The 11,977-nt window shown below is 43.4% G+C and overlaps 1 protein-coding gene across 3 annotated transcripts in view; it reads left to right on the forward strand.

The window, feature by feature from the left end:
* Positions 1-644: 644 nt before the first annotated feature.
* Positions 645-11,977, forward strand: part of EPHA4 (EPH receptor A4) — a 162,403-nt gene continuing 151,070 nt past the window's right edge. For all 3 annotated transcript variants that reach the window (XM_010837075.1, XM_010837076.1, XM_010837077.1), the window contains exons 1-3: positions 645-791; positions 3,946-4,013; positions 8,168-8,831. In XM_010837075.1, the coding sequence (XP_010835377.1) occupies positions 701-791; positions 3,946-4,013; positions 8,168-8,831 (823 nt within the window). In that variant the 5' untranslated portion in view covers positions 645-700. The remainder of the gene's footprint in view (positions 792-3,945; positions 4,014-8,167; positions 8,832-11,977) is intronic.

The following is an 11,977-nucleotide window of genomic DNA, read 5'->3' on the forward strand; positions in this document are numbered from 1 at the left end:
AGGTCCAGCTTTCCAGGCAACTAGGAGCCTGGGATAAAGGAATAACCCAATCCCAAAACTCCCCAAAGAGCATTTCTTATGGAGATGCGCCCCTAAGGCATGAAACGGGGCAAGGTAGTAGAGCGGCGGTGGTGGCGGCGCACAGGAGTGAATGTGCAGTCCTAGTCGGGGCGCACGGGACGCGAACACGTCAACCCTCAGAAAAGAGCAACAGTAAAGAGGCAGGTCAACTTGATACTTTTTTTTATGGCAATAAAAGAGCGTTTTCCTCCATCTCAAACCGCCCTAGGAGGAACACGGGGTGCCCAACCTTTCTTCGGACCTTCCCTACCCTAACCAATTCAGAGTCTCTCAAAGCTCCGGCCGCTCAGGGGCTGGAACCCTGAGAGGCGACCAGGGGACCCCGCTGCTTCCCTCCAGCGGGGGAGGGACGCGGCAAAACTCTCCCCCTCAACCCGGGGGAGACTGAACGCCCCGCCGAGCCCAGAGGGGGCGGGGCTCCGGGACAGGCTCTGCTCGTCAGGGGCGGGGCCATGCAGCGCCGTCTGCGCTATCATTGGCCAAGAACCCCGGACTGGCGGGCGTACGTCACGGGTCGGGCCCACCCCCTTGGCAATGTCTTCAGCCTGCTGCACTCCTAAGTTAAGCATTTATTCCACTGGGATAGAAGCGGCAGGAGCAGCGTTGGCACCGGCGAACCATGGCTGGGGTTTTCTATTTTGCCCTCTTTTCGTTTCTCTTTGGGATTTGCGACGCTGTCACCGGTTCCAGGGTGTATCCCGCGAATGAAGGTAAGAGCAGGGCGACCTTTCTGAGGTTTGGGACAGAGAAGCGACGATCGGCGGTTGACTGGTCCCCGGGAGTGCGAGGCCGGAGGGTGCGGGGGGATCCCGGAGCGAGCAATGCGCCCTGACTCCGGAGAAGGGAGCTGGAGCGGGGGGGAACCGCGAAGGGACCGCGGGAAGCGGCCGGGAAGCCTGCTGCGGGGCGGTGACCCGTGCGTGTGAAGGGGTTGCCCAAGTTTGTAGCGGAAGGACGAAGTTTATCGGTATCCACAGGCGAGGGCAGCCCGTGGATGCGCCCCGAGGGGACGCACAGGAGACAACGCCAAGATAAAAAAATAAATAAATAAAAATAAAATTTGTGGACCTATTCCTACTACCACTTCCCAACTCCCCTCAGGTCGAGGGGGAAAGGAAGCCTCGAGCTCCTTGAGGGTATCGTGGTGCTCTCGGGTTCTTGCGAAAGCCTTACGAGCTCTGGTTTCTGCAAAGTTTCCCAAGCCCTGCGCTTCCCTGGACCCGGCTCCCGAGCCTCCGCCGCACAGCGGTCGTGGCGCTGCTCGGCGGGCGCCGGTGACCTGATTTCTAGCACCCGGCGTTAAACACCTTTCTCCCAGTGGGGCCCCGCGCCCTGGGGATGCGATTGTCGGCCTAGGGGGCCCCAAGCTACTTATGTCACCCCCAGACCTGGGGAACCCGCTGACAAGTTGAATGTACTCGAGTTTTGGCTTTTGGCCCCCAGAACTGTACCCCTGGTTAGTTTGGAGGGAACGTGCGGGACCGACTGGTTCCGTGCGGGTGCTCAGTTTTCTGCGCGTCGGTTTGGACGTGCTGGGAGGACTGTGTGTGTGTGCCTGTGTCGTGGAGGTGGGGGTTGATCATTTAGTTTCCAATGATTTCAGAGAAAGGAGAGTTGCGTGCGCGTGTGTGTTTGCGCGCGGGCGCATATGCGTGGATGTGGGTGCGCGGGTGCTCGCGTGGACGCGGACAATTGTGTGCTTGTGCTCGAGTGCCCCGATTGGGCGCGCGTGTGTTCTGGTGATGCTCGCCCTCGAGCCTGCGCGCATCCGTCTCGTCTACTCCTCCACCTCCCCACCCTCCCCCATCCTCCCATCCGTCCATCCGTCAGTCTGTCTCTCTCCAGGATCCGTCCATCCATTCCCGTACGATCTATCATTTTCCCTATTCCGAAGGAGGGAGCCAAAAACCAACTTAGCTTCAGCTGGGCAGCCGGTACCCAGAGCTCGCCAGACGGAGGCTCCCAGAGATTCACACACCTGCCGGCAGACACGGCTCGGCTTGGGAGGAAAGGGGCGCTCTCTCACCCTTCTGGTCTCCTCCCTCCTTCAGAAGGGCCGTCTCGGTCGCTCCTGCCCCCTCGGTCCCCAGAGTCATTCCTCTGAGCCGAATCCTGGATCCCGCGTTCTCCTGACTACTTCGCACTCTTGTTAGGACGTCCCTCAAGACCTTTCTGCACCAAACGTAGACGATCCCCCCCCCCCCCCTTTCTTTTTCTTTTGGAAGGAAAACTTGGGAAACCTAGACAAAAAAGGCGCTGATGGAGCTGTAGGCTGCTGTCGAAAGGGGGGGGGGTCACCCCCTCTCCGACCCCTCCTCCCCCTTAAAAATTAATTCATTTTGTTGCTTTTTATTCCCATCACGTTTTCTTTTCTCCCTTTTACCCTCCCTTCTACTCCCTCCCTTTTTTTGTAAATTGGGTCTTATTGTTCCCTTTGTGTCCCTAATCCACCTTACATAAATCCAAATGGATGTAGCGGGCTTTTCTCTAGGGACCGAGAGGAGAGAAAGGAGGGGGGCGCAGCTCCGGGCTGGAGCAAACCAGGGAAAGCTCTACATTTTAAAATAATTAAGAGACCCTAGGAATTCAGACTTCTCAGGAAAATCAGGAGAAAGAGGCTCGATTTAACTACTTTGACGTCGGGGTGAAATGAATGGGGAGGTGGGCAGAATTCAGGAGCCGGGGGGCAAGACAGAGTTGGGGTACGCTGGAGCAAGAATGAAGGGTTCGCATTCCCACCCCTCCCCCAGACCAAAGAGCTATCTTCGCTGATCAAATTAATAACCCAGTGGTTTCTTTGAGATAGGCCTTTCGACCCCAGGCCTGCAGCTCTCGGTGGGAAAGAGAATGTGGAGAGTTCAGGAATTCATGGCGTCCTTTTCAATGCCCTCTGTGCCTAGGACTGTTTCAGCTTGGGCGGGGTGCGACGGCTGTGTAGTCGACCTCCCGGTGGTCCTAAGCTTGGATGCATGCTCGTCATAGGTGTAGCACAAGCACAGTAAATCTTTTCGGCAGCTCTCCTCCATATCTCAAATTTAAACCAGTGATTTCCTCCTGGCCAAAGGAGTAGTCTTCGATTGTCCTCAAAAAGACCTGGGATGTTAAGGGGAGGGAGGAGGGAAGAGGGTTCAGGATGGGGAACACAAGTATACCTGTGGTGGATTCATTTTGATATATAGCAAAACCAATACAATATTGTAAAGTTAAAAAAAAAAAAAAGACCTGGGAAAGCGAATACTTAAAGTGTATTTGCATCCTAAGTCCACACATCTGCCATCCCTCACTTCTGAAACTTTGATATTTGAAAAAACAGCGGATACCACATCCAGAGCCTATTTATTTGGTGGTGGAGCGGGAAAAAAATGGTGAGAGAGAGAGCCTTTTCATGACCCTTTGAGTACTCTCTGATAGAATTCACTTGTGGCTCTGTCACCATGATGATGAGTTATGCGGTCATCTGAAACTTGCAAAAACAAATAACTCTAGTAGATACCAGACAGAGATGAATGCAGATTTTGCTCTGGAGTGTAACTGCCTTACATAGATATATTTATTTTTTGAATTGTACTTGAGATTCTCTATTCATCCTTTTTAGAAAATGAATCAACTGAGTCCCGGGATGGAATTTTAAATGCTAAGCAAGTTAAATAAATAAGAACCTGCAGATTTAAAGAGGGGAGAAGATCAAGTGAGTAATGATTATTTACATAAGTGAGACCAAGTTTAGGTTTTGATCAGAGCTGGATATGCACACCCTCGGCACATATGGAAACGCTCAGGCAAATGGTTTTTTGTAGTATTGGCTTTTTGCAATTGGAAATTAATCTATTTTTCTTTGGTTTTCTTTTTTTTTTTTTTTTGCAGTTACCTTATTGGATTCCAGATCTGTTCAGGGAGAACTTGGGTGGATAGCCAGCCCTCTGGAAGGAGGGGTAAGTTTTTCGAATTGCTCTCTGATCCACAGGGTAAAAAGGAGTGATTAGCAACTTTCTGAGAGTCCTAATGGCTTGATTCTTGTTGATTGTGGCCAGGGGGTCAGATTTCCACCATGGCCTATGAAGTGAATTACGCTTTGTTGGAGAAATCCTATACTCCCTTTGGATAGCTCTGTCATGGCAGAACTGGAATCCAAAAGGGCAGAAAGGGGTTTCAAAACTAGGAGACTGGTGGAGGCATCGCCTTAGATGCCCATTTAAAACTAAAACACGGACAAGAAATATGATCTGGGGACCAAATTAGAATTTATGCCTATTCCTGTGATAGCCGTGAAATCCTGACAGGGTTAATTTTAAAGCAATTGTTCTGTTCCAGATGAGGAAAATGAAAAATAAAGATACCAGAGAGAAAACATTTCCAATTGTACCAGAAGCAAGTTTAGTTCTGTGTGTGAGCAGTGGGGGGCTCTGTAACTTGCTATGAGGACCTTAAATCAGCTGCTGTTCACTTGCACACTGAGAGAAAGCCTTATGAACCTGCGTAGGTGTTGCACCAGGGGCAACGTCTATGCAGAAAGAAAAAAAAAAGCCCCATGATTGTGCATTGTTGGTACTAAATGTGACAGTTATAGTATTTGGAATCTTGGATCTTTGGGGTTCTGGGAGACTGGGTTCTTAAAGTATGAGAGGGTGTATCACTGTTCATTTCTTCTTGAATTTGCCATCACTGCCTATATCAGAAGATTCTGAGAATAGAATTAGGTCGATAGCCACATTCTCCTATCCTTGTCCCCAACACCTTAATAACAGGTCAGAATGAATCAGCTTTGGAAAGAAATCAGTACAACGTGTAACTCTGGCTTCTGCCAAATTGAAATAACTCTCAAATGTTTTAAGAATTAAGCATATCATCCTACCTTTACATGCTTGATAGTCTATGACTCAGTCATTTGATTAAAAGCAGTAAAGATGAGGAATCCTTATCAGGCAAAAATTGTAATGCACAGTGTGGCGCTTCACACCTGGCCATTGAATAAACAATAAAGGGTTGAAAAAAAACAAAGATTCATAGAAACTTTTGGAAGATAGGTGTCACAAATAAGGCAAGAAAGCAGACATGAAAAAGAATTTTAGGCTGGTTTTTTCCAAAGCCAGTCTTGTCATCCATTTGAAATAAAATGGAGATTGCCCTGCCTTCCTGTTTTTCAGCCTGAACTTGACTGCAGTTGGTTTGGTCGGTCTCTGCTGAAAAATTCTAGTCTGCCCTCAAAACCATTTTTTTTTTAATGGGAGGGAGAGTGATTGGCAGGTCTCTGGCAGTGTAGACAGGCTGTATTCACCGCTGATTGCAGGCAATTGCCCTCATCCTTTGAATGCGAAGAAAGGTACAGCTTTATCTTGTGAGAGTCAGACTCTTGTTAATCCTATACCCTGGAAAGGTCACTGATTCAAGGAGGCTTTCCCATGCTACACCAGGGGTATTGCTCTGTAGGTTGAAAGTGTTAGAACCGCTGGCAAAACTGAGAATGAAGGTATCCGTACTTGCATTAAAAAATATAATGAGCTTTATTTTTCTTACTGATTGTTACCAAGTTTAAAGAGAGGACATATCTAGCGTGATTTTGGACCTGACCTGTTACACTCAATGTACATGTGACCTATTTAAAAGCAAGGAGTAGCACATTTTTTGAGTATAGTTCATGGTCTGTCCTGTTTCTGGAAAGCTTTTATTATAATTTAATATGCCACAGACATCTCCTTCCCCACACCCCAGCTCCTGAGAACTGTTGAAAGACCATCTGATCACTTTTTCTAGATACAAAACTTCTTTTGGTTGTCTTGATGTCCCTTAAAAAAAATACTGTGCCTAGCTGAGTATACACAACCCAGAACTTTTTATGGGCAGAATGTGGACTTCTGAATATAGAATGTTCTCTTTCCCTTTCCTGAAATGCCATGTATGTGTAATGTTTTAAGTATTATTATGAAAGGTAAGAAATGAACTTGTCTGTAAGAAAATTAGTCCTTCTAAAATATATAGTAGCCGTTGAAAAATTATGTGACAAATTATAAAGTTTAATTAATTTCTAGCTTTTGTAATAAAGAAGACATTTGCAGACTTAGAATGAAGGGATAAATTGGATGTGTACCAAGTAGGAGATGGATTGGCTTTTAAAAGTTCTTTCTTTAGTGTAAAAGCATATTTTAGGGTTTTTTTTTTTTTTTTTTTTTTTTATTCTGAAATCTCTACTTATCCTTAGAACAGTTCACACCTTGGTTGGAAATTTGAAATTATAATTTTGACCAATAATGCCATATGTTTGTTTGTTGTTATTGTTATCTTTAAAAAGAAACCTTATTTGACAATACCACCAGGTCAAAAATGAGCTATGGTTTCATTTTTTCATTAGAACAGCTAAGCAGAACATGAAAATAATGGAAAGTGATGACTCCTGATGGCAACATTGTAGCAAAAACCTAATTTCTTGGCAGTATTCATTTAAAGGAGAATATTGAGTTTCTGACACTGATTGTAAAATGCAAAACTAAGGGGAGATTTGTCATTGTTCTGGTGAATTGATCAATGTGTTTAGACAATTAAGTTTGGCTGGAAAATCTGAATTAGATCTGAGTTATCTGTATGAACAGTGAATATGTCCCTACGTGCTTTCATTTACATTGATAAATGTGTTTTTCCATATATCCTTTGTTCTGAGATGAGAAGCATGCTGAGTAGGTTTTTTTGAAGGTGGGGATCTATTTTTGGATTTACATGAATTTCCCCAAATAAGTAAATTACTGGTGATTTATTGCTTAGTGGATAAAAATAAATTTTAATCACCGCAGGGCACTTATCTCTTTCAGTTCCAACTTTCATAATGGTGGCAGATGAAAGGGATGCAGAATTTTATGTATTATGGCCCTTCACATAGTAACATTTCTATCCATTAATAGTTTTCCAATGCACAGATGGGAAACCTGTTAAAAGATACATTATGATTCTATGTACTTCATTGGATTGAATGGAGCTTTAAGTGGAGCTATTATAGAATATGATTTTTTTAAACTATCTTTTTTCTTCTAATTATATTCATGTGTTAGATATTTAAGCTGATTTATACCAGCTCTATATAAAGCCATTACTGTAGATGCTAATGAAGAATTGGAGGCTGCCTACTAGTCTGGTAGGAGCCCCCAAATTATCTTGCTGCTTTTAGGATTGTTTTAAAAGCATAGCAAAAATGAAACTAGAATGCTAGTCACAGTGAATTTTGCTGAACTCAGATTATCCCACTGTGAGAATCTTTATGTTACAAAGTAGATTGAAAGAAAACCCTACCATACTTTAATTTTCTTGGGCTTTCCATCATAAATACCACTTAGTATTTTTTTCTCAATATCCACAGACTATTTAGAAGCAATGCATGTGTACATTCATGTTTACTTAATGTGGCTTTCTTTTAAAAATAAGAACAGTATACAAACTTTTGGACTGAATACATGCTCTTGAAACGTGTCCTACCATTTTAAATGACAGTGTATTTGAGAAATCCAACCATAAAGTTTACTCTCTATCTTTCCAGGATTACCGAAACCGGAATGGTGAGATTTTCTTTACCCCTTTAAAGAGTAATGACAATGCCAAAAAGAAAAGAAAAAACAAAATTGACTGCGATTTTTTTTAGGTATTAGAGAGCAAAGTTCTGACAGGAGCACCACTAATTAACTGATAATTGTCTTCCTTTGGCAAACTCTGCTCTTCCTGCTCTTAATTTGCAGGTCTCTGCTCAGTTGTTGGAACAATACACATCCCTAGTTTTTCATTTATGAGTAAATTTGAACTGTCGCCACTTGAAATTGCAGCTGTTGTAATAGGTGAATTTGAGGTTGTTAGACCACCACCAGGAACTGCCTGAGAACTCAGAAGCAATCAATCTAGTAATACCTCTGGAATTTTAGGCAAAAGAGTGAAACAATGAAAAGAAAATAGCTCCCCAATACAGTACCATCTTGATGAGGAATTAGTGCTGGGTAGTTTTCTTTCTTATGGAAACAAAAATCATCACTGTCCTATGAGGGGAAAACAGAACTGATAAATCACTGTATGATGAAATGTTTGCAATTGATGCATTTCCTTTGGCTCTTTGCAGTGGGAGGAAGTGAGTATTATGGATGAAAAAAATACACCAATCCGAACCTACCAAGTCTGCAACGTGATGGAGCCCAGCCAGAATAACTGGCTGCGAACTGATTGGATCACCCGGGAAGGGGCTCAGAGGGTGTATATCGAGATCAAGTTCACCTTGAGGGACTGCAACAGTCTTCCGGGTGTCATGGGCACTTGCAAGGAGACGTTTAACCTGTACTACTATGAATCAGACAATGACAAAGAGCGTTTTATCCGAGAGAGCCAGTTTGCCAAAATTGACACCATCGCCGCCGACGAGAGCTTCACCCAAGTAGACATTGGCGACCGAATCATGAAGCTCAACACGGAGATCCGGGATGTGGGGCCGTTGAGCAAAAAGGGGTTCTATCTGGCTTTTCAGGATGTGGGGGCCTGCATCGCCTTGGTATCGGTCCGCGTGTTCTACAAGAAGTGTCCACTCACCGTTCGCAATCTGGCCCAGTTTCCGGACACCGTCACAGGTGCTGATACTTCTTCCCTGGTGGAAGTTCGAGGCTCCTGTGTCAACAACTCTGAAGAGAAGGATGTGCCAAAAATGTACTGCGGGGCAGATGGTGAATGGCTGGTACCCATTGGCAACTGCCTATGCAATGCCGGGCATGAAGAGCGGAATGGAGAATGCCAAGGTAAGGAGAGCCATATTGTACTTTTCATTAGGGCTTAGTGCACGTAATTAAATCAGAGATGAGACTAAATGGAGTAAAGCCAGTAATTAGCAGCCCCTGTGGGATGTGGTGGGACAGAGGGGTCTAATGAGTAAGTGCTACAGCTCCAGGTGGCAAAGCTAAGACGATTCTAATACTGACAAAATAAATGATGCTGCTGTAATCAGCAGAAGGCCAAACACATTTGCTAACAGGCACTTAGATGTGAACCGGCTTGATGTGCCCTCTGAAATGTAAATGAACAAGCTGAAGAAAGGGCGCTGATTGATCCTTGCTTCAAGAGGACCCACACATTTTCGAACCCTGGTTCCCCTGTTGGTAAACATCTCTCCTCCTGTGGATATGTCCGTGAATGATTTCAATGTCAAATTAGGGTTTGTTGTTCCAATTTCCTCCTGCTGATTAAAATCGAACTGTGTGAGGAAAGTCCAGTTTTTCCTGCCTTGTGGAGCAGCGTAGACATGGATCAGCAAAGTGGAGTGACAGGGTTTCACGTGCCTTCTGTTCCATTGAGCTCCCATTGATGGGATCTCCAAGTGAACTGAATCTTGATGAAAGACCTCTTAATTTCCCTGAGGAGGTGATAAAGAGCTAATAAGAGTCTTCTTATTGGATCTGTGGTCAGAGGTAGTAGTAAATTGTGATCCATTTTGATTATTGAGTTTTTGAAGAAATCCAGGTTTGTTTGGTTTTTTTTGGTCATGTTAATGACTATTTATCATATTACTAAGCTGACTTCTTTTCCTCTTATTTAACCCTGTCTGCAATTCCCTCTTCCCTTATTTCCCCTTTTGGAGAGAGTTTGCAGACTTCTTATATTAGCTTTGTTTTTGAGTAAAGGCTGGGAGTATTCCATATTTATATGGATTGCTCATATCACGTGCGAATTAAGGCTTGCAAAAATCAGTTATCTCAAGACTTGTATTTTTGCTTGGTATTTATCTTCAGTGGTTATCAATAGTCTGCTGCCGCCAGTCTTATTACGGTTACTACTAAAGCGTGTAACTCTGGGTCCCATCTCTGGAACAGATCAGATTAATCTTTTCTCAGGGTGATTGTTGAGCTGGAGACTACACTACCACATGGTTCATCTGATTTGGTGATTAAAGAACCCGAAATAACTGACTGCCAAACAATTTGTCTGGCATTTCAACCGTTTTAATGACAGGTGGGATTGACCATAGAGCAGTCCACTTGACCAATTGGAAATCAGCAGTTATAACCTAAAGAAAGTTGCGTTTAGGGTAGTTTGGTGTCATAGAGTTTTAAGAGATCATAAGTGTTCTTCTTGATGTGATATAGTTATTTCTAGAAGTAGCTAACAATGAATGTCTTTTAAATGCATTGAAAATATAAAACAGAATAAAGACTGGCAACCTTTTCTGTTGACTTTGAGTCAAAAGGTAAAGTTGAAAATTTAGATGTTTGAATTTCAAGGTGTTTTTTTTAACAAAGATTAATTTCTTACTTAGCAACTACTAGGTAAGCTGTACCAAATGGAAACCCTGAAGTATATTCCAGTGTTAATGTTAGAAAAATATGAGTGCATTGTTGGCACCTAAATTATAATCATCATAGCAGGAAGAGTGAAATGAATAGGGTAATAATACTGCTTCGCATCTTAGAGTAAATTGTTCTTCCTTCTTGATTTTTGTAAGACAAGACTTGCACATCTTAACATGTCAAGATTCTTACATATATGTTTCTTAAAAAACACATTGTCCTCCATTTTTGCTCAGATGTTCATGTTTCTGGCATCAGTACATCTCTCTGTATCTAATGTCATTGATTTCCAATTGTCACACAGCCCAGTAACTCATACATTGCTGCACTGTGAAACTCCTTGACATCTTTACAACCCAAATTAGAAGGAAAAGAGAAAAAGATGGAGGAGGGAGTGAATGTAAAGGCAATTGAACATGGTAGTGGATGGCTTTATGGAAATAATCTTAGGAATACAGTTCATCATCACGTGATTCATAGAAAGTTTGAGGCTGCATGGTTTAGGTTCAGTCCATTTCTGAGCAAACTATTCCTAACACAAGACTAGATATTTAATGGAAGTGGAAGTTTGATTAAGCTGTTGTTGAGAATCTTCATTCTTTGCACTCTCTCGTGCTATCCACGTACTTTCTTTGCTACTTGTAGAAAGATTAAATCTTTCAAGAAGACACTTTTTGCACAAAACCTTGCACTGCTTGTTTTTAAACACTATCAGGTAAGAATCTCTGATGAATTTAGGGAGGAAGAAAAAACTTGAATCCTAAGAATTCTTAAATCCCAAACTTGAGTGAGATTTTTTTTTTAAAGAGATAAGTCAAGTCTGTAAACATCTTAAGAGTAATAAGAAATGGTTGCTTCCATCTGTGCCACCATTTGGCTTCCTAGGTAGCGCTCACTAGCGCTAAAGAACCTGCCTGGCAAGGCAGGATACATAAGAGACGTGGATTCAATGCCTGGGTTGGAAAGTTCCCCTGGAGAAGGAAATGGCAACATACTCCAGTGTTCTTGCCTGGAGAGAGTCCCATGGACAGAGGAACCTAGAGGGCTGAAGTCCATGGGCTTGCAAAGAGATGGACATGAGTGAAGTGACTTTGCACGCATGCACACAGGCATGTGCCATCATTACTGGGGTATCAGGATTATCTAAGTAGAGCAGAAAAACATCCACATAAGGAAATGTGTCTCAGTTTGGTCACTTAGCTGCATGACCTTGAGCATGTTTCTTAAACACTCTGTGCCTTTGTTTGTTAATCTATAAAATGGGTTGATAATAATTGTACTTAGCTTAGAGACTTAGAGGACACAGTGATGTAAAATTGGTAAAAAAAAAAATCACTGTTTAGATTATAAAGCATTAAACTGATGTTAATGCTAGCTTCTTTTATCACTTATCAAGGTCATACCTATTGACTTTTAAGGGTGTTGAGTTGAAATGGTAAAAGGGAAGTCCATCTTCGAGCCACTCTTAGAAGTCAAGGACAAAGATAGGAAGCATTGCGTTTGCCCTAACAAAGAGTAAGGATCATTTGAAAATGATATTTGGAGAGTGTCTTTTTTTCCACCCCCCCCCCCCCCAAAGAGAACTTTCCTTTTAGTGAAAGAAA

This window comes from Bison bison, unplaced genomic scaffold (assembly GCF_000754665.1).
Source record: "Bison bison bison isolate TAMUID 2011002044 unplaced genomic scaffold, Bison_UMD1.0 scf7180017864068, whole genome shotgun sequence".
Taxonomy (NCBI): domain Eukaryota; kingdom Metazoa; phylum Chordata; class Mammalia; order Artiodactyla; family Bovidae; genus Bison; species Bison bison.